Here is a 13,528-nt window from a genome sequence, read left to right on the forward strand (position 1 = left end):
TGGCGGAGCAAGCCCAGAAGTGGTTCCCAACTCACGTGCAAGTTACGGTTCTCCAAGCCAAGGGTCTGAAGGCCAAAGGTAAAAACGGCAGCAACGATGCCTACACCATCATTCAGCTGGGCAAGGAGAAGTACTCCACCTCGGTGGCCGAGAAGACCCTGGATCCCATCTGGAAGGAAGAGGCCTCCTTCGAGCTGCCTGGATTGCTCATGCAGGAGAATCCAGAAAAGTACATCCTCTACCTGATTGTCATGCACAGGTCGCTGGTGGGGCTGGACAGGTTTTTGGGACAGGTGTCCATAAATCTGAATGATGTATTTGAAGACAAGCAGAGGCGGAAAACGGAGTAAGTATGGTTGGGGTTTATTTCATTATGATTTGTTGTCCTTATACTGTTGCACTTGGGGAGGGTGGGGAAGGGTGGCCTTACTGTCAGTGTACTTTGAAATGAAATTAGAATGTTTTTCTCTTCAAAGCCCTTAACATACACAGTTATGTCATTGCAGCCTGACCTCTTCCAGAGAAGTTTACTGTAATCACAGTGCTAACCTTGCACTGGGCAGGACTGTCAATAGCATTCACTTGTTTTGACCACTTCTTCTGTGTAACATGAACTCATTTCAGTTTCTTTTCCTAAGGATTTTTCTTTGTTCTGCACATATCCCCATTCAACTCCTTCCTCAGTCTGAACCATGCATGAGACCGAGACACCCTCAAATCCTGGTGTTGTTCCCTTTAAAACTGTTTTCCTTCAGTTGCTGCAACCAAGCGCCTTTAAATATTTTATATTTGTGTTTTAGTGGTCAGTGAACTGTGACTTAATGAAGGCTCACCACAACAGCACAGTGCTTTGCTGATCCTGATTAAGCTTAGGCCACGATCCTGCAGGCTGCACTGTACAGCAGGCCTCCACAGAGAAGACTGAAGAGAAATTTCAGCTCTTGTGGTAGCTTCCATCAGTACCTACATAAGCTTTTGACAGATAAAATTGTTGTTTGCCATCAAATTCAGGCACTGGAATGCAAAAAACAAAGTAACTTTTTTTAAAAAGCATCATGGTTTATTAAGCTGAATTGTAAACATATCTAATTGTCTGGGTTTTTCAACTAAATTAGCAAAGATGTTGGTAGCTCCTAGTTTGTACGTGGTTGCACGAAGATGTCTGGTACCAGTGTAATTCATCCTGCAAAGTTATAGGGATGAACTGTAGGCTCAAGCATACTGCACACGTGGTTGTGACTGCCTGCTTTGGGTTTGTCTGAGCTGTGCTTGTCCCACAGAAGTTGTCTGAGAACATCATGGAGACTTCCGAGTGAGCTCTATGTAGGCAGTGATGTATGAATGCTGACAGATCTTTCTGCAGTAGTTAAAATGTTCCTGCTCCAGGGGCCTTTCCTCCTCTGGTGTGTCTTGAGTAGAGTAGAAAGGCACCCAGGCCCGAACCTCAGCCTGATATTCTTGGTGATGGTGTGTCTATGGTAAGGTCCTGGACTTTGCATCAGAGTGACTAAGATTGGCATCACTTGCCTGTCGCTGCCTCTGCCAGGGAGGTGTGAACCTCCATCAGTGTTGGTGTGGGCAGTTAGATGTGAAAATCTGTGCAGAAACTCCAGACAGGTCTTGTTGATCAGGCAACTGTTTCTGCGGAAACCACCTCAAAACCTGGTCCTGCGTACAGGCAGTGGCTGAGGTTGAAGGAGCACCAACGATAAGTCAAAGCTGTCTTTGCCTTGTTAGTTAGTTAGTTAGTTTGTTTGTCTTTGTGCATTACTTTGTAGCAAAACATTATGTTTGGGCATGGTGGCTGCCCCAACCCTGGTGGTGTTCAAGGCCAAGCTGGATGAGGCCTTGAGCAACCTGATCTAGTGAGGAGGTGTCCCTGCCCAGGGCAGGGAGTTGGGACTAGATGATCTGTAAGATCCATTCCAACCCCTAAGTTCTATGATTCTGTGTTCACAAGCTATATATAGGAAGGAAGAGGTCCATGGGGAATCTCTTGCGGGTTCATTGTCTAGAGTATTTTTTTAATTGCTTAATTTTTTTAGGGACAGATTGGTTATCTTGATGCAATACCTGGTAATGCCTGTAGCCTTAGGGCCTTAATTTCTATTTGCACTTGATTCAAGAAGTTTCAGTGCTCTTTAGACGTGCATCTTAAAAATTCTTTAATCATTAGTTGTAATTATCTTGCCATTCAATAGGCAACTGCCTTAGTTGCAACACCTAGCTACTCTATAGAAGAAACAGTGAATGAGTGAGGGAGAAATGCTACTAAATGACTGTACATCTAGGTAGAAATATGTATTCAGAAACTGGAGGAAAATACGCACATAATTCATGTATTACCTCTTTTCCCTAAAAAAAGAACCATAGGCTCTTGCCCCAAATTTTGCAAAAGTAGTATTGGAATCTTGCGAAATTATTCAAGAAATTTTTAAGTGGAGCGATTAACACAGTCCTCGTGATAGCTAAATAAACATTCAGATCTCTGCAGTGTTTTTATATGAAGCTTTGCTTAGCAGAGCTTCATAGGTATTCTTTATTTTTTTCATTTCTTTCTCTGAAGTGTGGGAGAGGAACTCCTGCTATGTAAACGTGGAGCAGCTCTTCCCAGACCACCAAAATCACCAGGGTGAGCCGCGCATTGCCTGCGAGCTGTGCTGCACAGGATGGGGTCCTGTGGGGAGATCTTTACAAAGTCCTTTTTTCAGAAGTTAGTTGAGCATTTAAGATTCCAAATCTTATTAAAAGTTGATGGGTGTTAGGCTTCTAGAGCCGACCAGCCGTACTTGTAAAAGTCTTCGGTAAGTGTTAAAGTGTGGCTCGGAGGCTGGTGGGAGTTTTGGCAGCACATACTCACTTAATGCTGATTTAAATTCTTATGAGGTAGGAGCCACTGAAAGTCCAGTTTCCCTGTTGATGTCTTGAGGTGCTTAGAAACCCGAAAATGTCCTTTCTGAAACTCACTTTCGAAAAAAATAACTCCAAGTCCATAAGTGCTCTGATGTTTTTGAAGAGCTTTGATGGTTGTCTCTCGTGTGCTTTCGTGCACTGTGGGTGTGTTGTTGCTGTCTCCTTTAAGCATGAGCTGGAGATGTGGATGCAATGTTCGTACATGTGTGCAGGACGAGGGGAAACTTTCAAGAATCCATTTGCAAATGTGATCTCAAACAAAACTCTTTTACTTTTTTTTTTTAAAACTTTCATTAAATCCTTTTTGAGACAAACTATTCCTAGTCCTGTGCTGGCAGTAAACTAAGGGCAATATATTTGGACCTGAAGACCTTCTAGCTGTGACTATGGTGTGGGAACTGAGACACCAAATGCCTTTCAAGACCAAGTCCAATGTCTTTGTTACCAAAGCCTTCTGATGGTTGAAAGTTATATTCATTGTTTCAGAAACACTAATCTGTTTTATTAAGCAATGTTTTTACTTTCAAATATGTTCAACAGGCTTGTGCTGTTATTAAATCCAGAGTTATTTTCTTATGTTGATGTAACCTTAACATTTCTTGCTTTGTTTGGGGATGAATGAGATCCAGTTATTTGATGAAGTGTCTATTGGTAATATTTCTACTTTTTAATATATTTAATAGCTTCCTCTTTCCAACACAGCTGTACATATGGTGCTGTAAGAGACAGACTCAAGAGTCACCAGGGTATTGCAAAAAAGATATTTAATATTCTGCACAATGCTGAACCCTGTCAGCAATTCCCTAGTGCTTTTTTAGTAAGGAGGTATGAGAAGTGAGGGCTACCAGCTGATTTCGAATTCCTAGGAAGACTGGGGTGTGTGACATTTGGCTTTTTATTTATAGTTTTTTAATTTAATTTTTTACAATTTGGAAGAAATAAATTTGAGAAATCACTGCGGATTCAGGAACATTGTTAGGGGAAAATAATCCTTTCTTTTTTTGTGCAGCTTTTTTTTTTACTTGTCACATCTTAAGAAAAATACTCCCTGCAGTTAAGTTTTCAGGCAGAGGCCTCATGATAGGATTTGCGCGTCTTGTGTTCTAATAAACTTGCTCTGGCTCAAGACTTAATGAAACAAAGCAGCCCATACAAAGCAGTCTGTTTACTATAACTTGATAGTGAAAATTCTGTGTGCACCATCATACAATGTCCTTTTCTTTTCTGAAACTGTCGATTTTTTGAATTCTTAAAAGTACAAATTCTTGCAACAGTTAGATCCAGATGCAGCTCAGATGGTCCCTTGCTAGGTCTCTTCCAGAGACTTCATCCAAAGCATCTGCAGGATCCTAGTCCATTTTCTTTCTGTCTTAGTGCAAAAATGCCCATCGCACTTTGCAAGTTTGTAAATTTATGTCTCCGACATCTCTTTCGTAGTTAGAAATGCACAGGGACTTTTTACTTCTGCTCTTTTCTACAGAGCTGCAAATTAGGCTCCAGGTGCTGAGAGATTTTACTGAGGTTTTTAACACTTCAAAAAGCTTAGGGGATACTGCTTTATTGGAATAAATTGGATGCTTATACTAACTTATTTAGCAAAAGTTTTCAAATGTTAGATTTCAGACATGACTTTTATTTTTTGCAGTAGCACCATGTGGGTTTTTTTAATTCATCCTGAGAAATACGTGGCACTTTTTTGGTCTGCTGTTGCAGAATAAGTATACCTCTTCTACTCTTGCATTTTAAATGTAAATGATGACCAATTAATGTATTGTTTTAAAGCATAGATACTTTTTTGTAATAATTTTAATAGAGTTATAATTCGTAGTTGCCTTAATGCTGCTGATAATCTGCATAGCATCAACACAGATTTTGGAATTGCCATGAAATAAAAAAAAATACTCATTTAGTGACATGTCTTAATTTACTGAAGTTATTTTTCATAATGACTGTGCTTGGGTTTTTTTCACCTATGGGCTAAATGAACACAGCACTAGAACAAATTTCCATTAGCTTTCACCATGGTGTTACTCATTTCATCAAGTTTTGTTGTGTCCCTGTTGTTCTCTAATTCCACCCTGTTTATTGTCCATTCCTTTATTAGGTTTCCTGGATGGCTAATTTTATTGTATGTTCAGCTGATTTAAGATGAAACACTTGTCTGGAATGTTATGAATTGGAGTAGTGCAGGCAATTCAGGGTTATTATTACTTATGGAAATGTCAGAGGAGACATCTTTTATTTGTGATTTACTTCCTCTTCTCCCTGGGGTCTATAATACCTCAACAACACCCACATACACACACACACACACACACAAATTGCAGGACTGTTGTTAAAAAAGACAAAACTTCTTTGAGCTAATACAGTGTAGGAATTTTGGCCTTATCTCATATACTTCTCTACTTATGTTAGTCATAAAAAATAGCCAAAAACATTTCTCAGCAAGCAAACAAAAAGATCTAATGGTTGACCACAATCAATTCCTCTGTGTTACAAGCACTTATTCCTTAGTGCTGCTGAGCTTCCTGAAGGATATGTAAATTGTGTGACTTCCTCCAAATGTGAGTTCTTTCTTGGCTGACTCCTTCTTGGATATGAACAGGTTCCCTCTTCAACTGCCTCTGCTCTGTCCTCTCTCTCTATAGCAGCATAAGCAAGAGGCACTGGAGTAGGTGGCTTCAAATACACTTTGAATTATGAAGAAGAAAACAACTAGTAAAGAGATAGTATGTTATGGACTCAGTGCTTGTAATGAGTAATGCCTTTTAAATAATATTTCTACAAAACACAACACTATTATTTACTAGCTTTTAGGTTTTAATGTAAAGCAGAAAAATGTGTTTTAAGTGGTAAACCTTAACAGCAGTGGAAATGACAGGCTGTAGTAGAAATTATCAAGTTGGTTAAAGCAAGAGAAAAACCTCTTCACCTGAGTCAAAAATGAGAAGTGTGTTAAAGGCTCGGAAATAAAGAGCAGCCTGGAGATTTCATACGGGTTGTTTTGTGGCACCACTCAGTAAGTGTAAAAAAAAAAAAAAAAAGAAGGAAGGTTATTAGTGAGGAACAGAAGAGAAAGATAGTTATGGGAGAAAGCACGATGTTTTTCCCAATTGTAGCTTTATGGAATTATAGTGATATTTTCAAATGATCTGGTAATATTCCCAGCATTTACATTTTGACCACAAATGCATGCACATCCTCTGAGTAAGTCATAATTCTGAGTCAGAGTCTAAGTACCATCTGGATTGAAAAGCTTCTCCATTTTCTGTGCGCACACACACACACAGACACAGACACACACACACACATACACACACATGCTTGCACACACACTCAACAAACTGGCCTTAAGTCCTTCCGTTATTTTGTTTCTAAAATAAAAGTATTCACACATAGTTGTAAGCCAAAACATTAAGTAAACTAAGACCACTTTAATTGCTTTGTTTCCAGTCGATGTTAACTAACCCCATAATGAGGATGTTGTGGTATCTGTCAGTTCCCATATGTTTTGTGCTGTTACAATGTCACTCTGTAATAGTTATTTTAAATCCTACTTTGAATATTTCAGTTGGCTTCCAGAAAGTAATGTATTCATCTTTGTGAGTGTCATCACTTATTTTAATAAATAATCTGCTTTCTTCTTAATTTCCCCTCATATATGATGTAGTCTGTGCTCAGCCCCTTGCCTTAATTTTCCTACTTGCTGACTTTTGGGGCAGTTGCTCAGTATGTTATTGGAATGATTTATCACAAAACATACTTCTGCATTTTTCAAAGTCCATGTGCTGCTAATGAAAATGTCAGACAGTTCTGAGCTTTGCATGTTGTTTTTTATCAATTAACTGTGGACATTTATGTTAGTAGAGTTGGGTCAAGGAAGTTTCTTCAGCTTGATAGTAGTCATCTAAGATGAAGAAATACTTCTTCCCTGTGACAGCTGACAGACGTTCTATCACTGGGATTCTGATGGTCTTTTCTAGGGGTAGGTTTAGAAGTATCTGATGGTGTAGAAAATTCTTCTCATTGCTGTGTAGCAGATTGAAGATGCTTAGCAGATCAGAATACTAATTTTTGCCTTTAAAATCCAGGTTAGAAGCCTTGTGGATGCTGTGATGATTCCATGGCTTTTTGTAGAATTCCTTCAGTCATTTGTGGACTAAAATAAAGATTTTGCGAAATTCTTTGGGTGCAATCTAATGTTTGCAGCAAAGCAAAACTAGATCAGCTCAATGTATAATTGCTGGTAGAATGAAGGCAGAGTGGTATATTTGAGAAGCAGGAGAATGAGTGGGAAAATTCCTTCAATACTTTCCATCTTTAACACTGGCCAAAAGACGTAGTCAGGAGATAATCTGTCATGCACAGGCCAAATGTGCTGGCTAGAAGACTTGCAATTCCTGTTGAAATTAGTAGACAAGTTACCCAGTGTTTTTGGAGGCTGTTAAAGTATATAATTAAAATGTAATTAAAATTATGTAATGTTTTTCCTTACCCATCCTGTTACTGTTTTTCTTACCCATACTGTCAGCCTGTCCTGTTCACTGTTACATGGTGAGCAGAATAGGCTGAATGATGCTTCTTCAAGGGAGAAAAAGGGAAAATACTTGGAACTGTCAAGTACATCTGTAGATCACTAGCTGTTTAAATGGAATAGGCAGACCAGAATTTTGTAGCTTGTTCATTTATAGTAACTTATTTCTGTTTTCTTCTTCACTGTTCCAGTCTCTTTGCAGAGGTGAAAGTTTCACTACTGCTAGTACTGTACAGTTTTCTCAGTAGTATTTAAAAGATGGTTATTGTCTTTACTAGAAATAAGAGAGTTTAATTTTTCTATCCCTAATTGTAGGTGTGGCCAAAATCAGGTAATTTTGTCCTGGTTGCAAAGTATCCATGTTTCTTCAGATAGGGGTTTAGTTTGTCAGGGTTGACTGGTCAGCAGGATTTTTCCTTGAATGTTGATCATGTCATTCTGTGTTCAAAAAAATCACCAGCACACAGAGTGGCAATTTATATAATACTTAAAAATCATCAGAAACCTGTACAAGACAGGCATAGGGCATTAGCACACTCACAGGCAGATGAGAAAAAGAAGTAAGTGTTGTTCTGATGGAAGCTGCAGGGAAAAAGTTGGAAGTCGAGTGTGTATGGAGGACATTGCCCTACAGAACATTTGAAGGTGAGAGCAAGAAGTATGAATGTGATTCAGAAGGCAATAGAGCTTCCTTTGAAGTTGGGAAAATTTGCCAGACTTTGTACAAGGTCTGTTTAAATAAAGACTGTCTGCAAGACTGGATGTAATATTTGGTTATTAAATAAAAGGGCATCTGATCTCATAAAAGCCACCCTGTTTTGTTCATGTATGTTATTGGCTATTTTCCTACTTTGTACAGCCTTTCTATAGAATAAGCTCATGGCAGCCTGACAAATGGAGCATTTATTGTGGCTAAAAGTACTGTAAACAAAACCAAAATAGCAAGTTTTATTGGCTTTTATAATACATTACAATTTTTTAAATTGGCAGTGGTATAGTGGAATTTAGTATTTTAGGACCCAAATGTTATCTGAAAACAGTGGACTTCATTTTCCAATTCTTTTATTTCTGTTATATGCAGTGCTGGTTTTTCTATTTGCTGCTCACACCCATGTGTTGTCGAAACAGATTCTAATAAGAAACATTTACAGACTCAGTTGCTCGTTCACGTGCAGCTCCACACAAATGCAGTGCCTGCATTTGTTCTCATCTGTTTAAAAAAGTAATTAGTTGCCTTTGAATTTGAAGGAAATCATGATTTGAGTCTGCTTCTCATATTGTCTTGTTATGTGCTGAAGCACATGGAACCTTCATTATGACTAAAACAAGATAAACCCTCCAGGGTAACAAAGAAACCTCCTTGAAATGCCTATGAAAATTAAATATCTGTCTTTTATACAAAGATTTGATCCAACAATCATTATTCAAGTAGAAATTCCACTGAAGTCCAGAGGAGTTTTGCTGGAGTAAAAGAGTTTATGATTAAATCCTGTTGGAATTAGTAGTGTTGAACCTGATCCCGGCAGGTATGAGGCTCAGTCCCATATGCAGTTCTGTTATATTCCTAGAGTAAGGAGAGTGTTTTCCCAGCTGAACTTATTTTTAGTGTCAATTTATTATTTTGAAAACAAATTTAGAAGCTGCAAAGGTAATATATTAGTTGTGTGTTGGAATTCTCTGCTTCAGAAGAGGTGAATGTCAAAATAGTATGTGGAGGTGGTGCTGTTAGCAGGTGAGTACTGGTAGTGACCCAGACTTGTTGATTGAATGCCAAAAATTGAGTTAAATTAATTTTTTAAATAAAACACTTTCTTCCATATAGCAGAAGTTTAAGACTTTATGTCTTGATATCGTTCTGAAACAAGTTAACAAGTGTCATACATCAGATTAAAGTTTTGGTAATTCCAAAGTAGAAACACATGAAAATCTAACTGTTTTATCAGACGTACAGTGTTAATGTTTGAGATCTGTGAGGAGAAGAAAGAGGGGAAAAAGGCAATGTTTTGTGAGATCATAAGCTGAGTCATTAAACTTGAATGTCAAAAAGTGAGTTCCTTTCTGCATATTGCATCTCTCAAAACACTCCTGAGCCTTATTTGTAGTTGTGTGTATATTTAGAGTCTGTCTAAGGAATCATGGGGAGGACTTTTCTGGTTTCAGGGTGGGGTTTGGTTTGGGCTTTTTAGCTGCACAGGCAGGATCTGTCTGAGCAAGGACTTGCTCATTATTGCTGTGTATTGGTTGTAGTTTTTAAGGGAATATGGCAATATTCTTTTAAAGAGGAGTTTTAAAGAAAGTAGGCTATCTTGTCTTCCTTTTTTTTTTTTGCAATATTATATATCACCAAAAAAATCTACTCCTGGTTCTGTTGTGTGTGTTTTCTGTAACAACTCCATAGATGACTTGAAGTGTTTCTGGAATCAGTTACTGAAGAAGTGAAATGTTATTAACTAAAAGGAAAAACAATCCATCTTCTTCAGACACATATTTCAAGTTTTGCATTTCATTTAAAATACATAAATGAAGTTACCTCACAACAGAAGAAAAACTTTTTTCCTAAAGGTTTAATTTTCCTCATGCTGGTTTGAACTTCAGGATCCAGTGGTCTGGATTCATGTTGTTCAGTGCTAGGACAAAGAAAGTCTGATATTCCTTAATTATTCTGGTTTAGTATGAAATATAAAACCTCGTGGACATCACAAAGCATCAACAAAAGAAAAGGCATAATACTCTTTATCCTTTTGTTATTTCTTTAGTGTCACTTTTAGAAGTATCTTCTCCACTCAAAAAATGGTATCTCTGCCTGAAAACTGGATTTCAGCTCTCATCTTTAGAAATATTTATGAAATCTGAATGGAAATGGAGGGTTATTTTTCTCCTTTCCTGACCTTGTTTTTAATATTTGACAGGATTGACTAATGTATGTGTAACTGTATAATCAATTTTGCATCTGTGCTGTTAGTCAATTTAATTTCTTACTCTCCAGCTCACAAGTTAGTTACCCCGTGGTAATGTGCTGTTGTGTTGGTTTCTGTGTAGGCATTTCTCCTGACAGTGGCTTCAGAGCAATTCTTTGGAGCTGCTGGATCTGAAATATGCCCTTGTGCCTCTTTTGAAATAGGGAAAGGCTCTTGGTGATGGTTGTGGAGAAGGGATTGTCTGTTGGTCATTCATTTAGGTGAAGCTGTGCAGGGAAGATTGGGCATAATTCTGCAGATGCTTCCATGGGACAATGGAGCACAATAGGGAATGAATAAGACACTTGGATATTGATGAAGCTTTTGTTGGACCTGGCAAAGAGGCACGCTTGGCTTTTTGCAAGAGATGATGACACTTTTGATCTCTTTTCAAGGAGAGGGGATTTGTATATTGGCTCCAAAGCTTGTGGAAGTATTTCTGAAGCTAATCCTACTGGTGACCTGCAGAAGAGAGTGTAGTTGTTAGATACACCTACGTGCCCACACTCCTGCACCTGGTGCTCATGGAGTTACAGTCAGCATCCGTAGGGGATGCAGCTGCAGAACCAAAATGGTAGTTGACTCTTCAGGGGTCGTGGATATATCTTTGCCAGTGCTAATGCAATTGACATAGTTCTTAATCAGTGGTTAGAAGGAAGGGGCAGAAGGGAAAATGTTCGCTAACGTGTAAACCTGAGCAAAATCAAAGGGGTAAAGGTTACTAGATGAGGTAGTTGCCACATAGTATGGGTTAATACACATCACTGCTAAATAAACGAAATTTGAAAAATATCAAGTTGTTTTTTTAATAACAAAACAAAATATATCTGTATTTATCATTAACATTAGGTACAAATTCTTTGTAAGCAGATGTGAGCCCATTGGCTCTGATGAAGTGTAGTAAGCTTCCAGAGATGTTTGGTTTTTGAAACAGGTGAACACTGCTTTGTAGTTGCTTAATTATTAAGTTTTCTCTTCAAAAACAAATAAAGACAAAAAAAGTGTTTCAGTAAGGAGTAGTTTAATCTTTGATATAGAATTTGGGTTTCATATTTTCAATTTTACTAACCAGGTATGTTAACCAGCTAATCAGAGTGCATTGAGTAGCTCCAGAAAACATAACTTATTTTGCTCTTTTTCTTCTTTAAGGTGGTTTCCCCTCGAGTCCAGACAAGGGAAGAGAACTAAAGACAGAGGAGAAATAAAGGTTAATATTCAGTTTATGAGGAATAACATGACAGCAAGTATGTTTGATTTGTCAATGAAGGACAAAACCAAATCCCCTTTTGCTAAACTAAAAGACAAAATGAAGGGTCGAAAAAACGATGGGACATTTTCAGATACATCCTCTGCAATCATCCCAAGTACTCACATACCTGATGCAAACATAGAGTTATGTAGTGGTGAAGTACAAATGAAATCAAAACCAAAAAAGCCTTTCCTTTTGGGACCTCAGCGGCTTTCCTCAGCTCATTCCATGTCGGACTTAACGGGACCACACGTCTCCTCAGAGAAAATGAAATCCAGCACTGTTGGCTACTCTCATCTTTTCAGGCGTCAGTTGGAGTCTTTTGGTTCAGTTGATGAAGGTGGTAAGTAAAACTCATGACCGTTACAATTACAGTTCACTTCTATTAGAGCATTCAAAATCTGTCTCTTTAGTTTATGAAGCAATTACAAGGCCTGAATGTTAAGAAATATTGCCGGCCTTTTTTTTTGTTTTTCCACTTCCTTTAGTTGGTGGTAATATTGCTATTTCTGAACATAAGAAATAACTTTTATTGGTCATAATGTATGATAACATAGCATTTTTTTTCCTTTGTTCTCATTTGAGGGTATATGGTATATTGCTTTCTAGAGGGGAATCTAGGCAAAATAGCATCTTGTGAGAGCTAAGATAAAAACTATCACCAATTTTAAACCTGATTTATACAAAGAACTCAAAATACTTTTATTTGTTCAGAGTTATTATGCAGCAATAAACTACTGCCTCTTTCTGAATGGCACACTAGCCATAGTTGTCTTCTCTGTAGAACTTAGTTTTCACACAGGAAACAAAATTTGTTGTGGTGTTTAGCTATAAACATTTCTGAACCACAAAGTCAGAGCCAGAGCTGTTAAGTTGGTTCTTCTAAAGAGCATAGTTACTCATCAATGTTTTGAACTGAGGGTCAATTGCAAAGCTTCTAGATCTAAGCTGAAATGGATATTGTGTCTCATTGATAATATACTAATGACAGGTTGTTTGCAGGGAGTCTAAAATCTCCACATAGAAGGACGTTAAGTGTTGATACTTCTAAAATGAGCCAGCTTGACAGCACAGTTGATGAAACTGCACTTGAAGCACAAAATGACCCATTTACCAATGTGACTGCTTCGTTGCCCCAAAAATTTGCCACACTGCCAAGACAGAAGAATCCGTTTGAAGAAAGCTCAGCCACGTGGGATCAAAACATAAGTCTGTTTTCCAAACCTGTCGAAATCAGAAAGGAAAGTAAAAAAGAGAAAAAAGAGAAAGTTAGTCTTTTTGAAAGAGTGACTGGGAAAAAAGATAGCAAGAGGTCAGATAAACTTAGCAATGGGGGATCAGACGGTTCTACTGACTTGAAATCACCTAGTGCGTTCGGTGAAGCTCATCAGGAGAGTTTTGATTATGATTCGACTAATCCGTTTATGACGAACTTCAAGCCTATGAGGATGTTGCCATCTTCAAGGTAGGTTTTGCTGTATTTCAATCTGATATCTTGTACATGTTATATAAATGAAAATGTGAAGTGTTGAGGAACACAATCTTTGTGCTTTATACACGTTTATGTCTTTGGTCTATTTCTAAAAGTTACGAACTTTTTAGGTGTTTTGTTCGCTTCTTAGTTCATTTTGAAGTTAATGTTTTATTACTAATATGTACTGTGAATGTTCTTAAGTCCTTGTATTTGTGGTTCTTCCCAAAAGTCTTCTGCTTTCACCAAACACTCATTGCTAATTTATTACATTGCCCTAAATCAGGTTTTTAGAGGGAAAGGTTTCAATTCTAAAGGAAAGGTGATATGGAATAAATAAAAAAGTGAAGAAAATGAGAGTAGTCATAACAAATGCTGTGGTGGATGACACTCTTTGTAGGGAA

The 13,528-nt window shown here is 37.9% G+C and overlaps 1 protein-coding gene across 1 annotated transcript in view; it reads left to right on the forward strand.

The window, feature by feature from the left end:
* Positions 1 to 5: 5 nt before the first annotated feature.
* Positions 6 to 13,528, forward strand: part of RAB11FIP2 (RAB11 family interacting protein 2 (class I)) — a gene marked incomplete at its 5' end in the record, with an annotated part of 29,400 nt that continues 15,877 nt past the window's right edge. Inside the window, 3 exons of the mRNA XM_009069478.1 lie at positions 6 to 346; positions 11,554 to 11,996; positions 12,656 to 13,118. Of these exons, the coding sequence (XP_009067726.1) occupies positions 6 to 346; positions 11,554 to 11,996; positions 12,656 to 13,118 (1,247 nt within the window). The remainder of the gene's footprint in view (positions 347 to 11,553; positions 11,997 to 12,655; positions 13,119 to 13,528) is intronic.

The sequence above is a fragment of the Acanthisitta chloris genome, unplaced genomic scaffold (assembly GCF_000695815.1).
Source record: "Acanthisitta chloris isolate BGI_N310 unplaced genomic scaffold, ASM69581v1 scaffold2542, whole genome shotgun sequence".
NCBI classification, from domain to species: Eukaryota; Metazoa; Chordata; class Aves; order Passeriformes; family Acanthisittidae; genus Acanthisitta; species Acanthisitta chloris.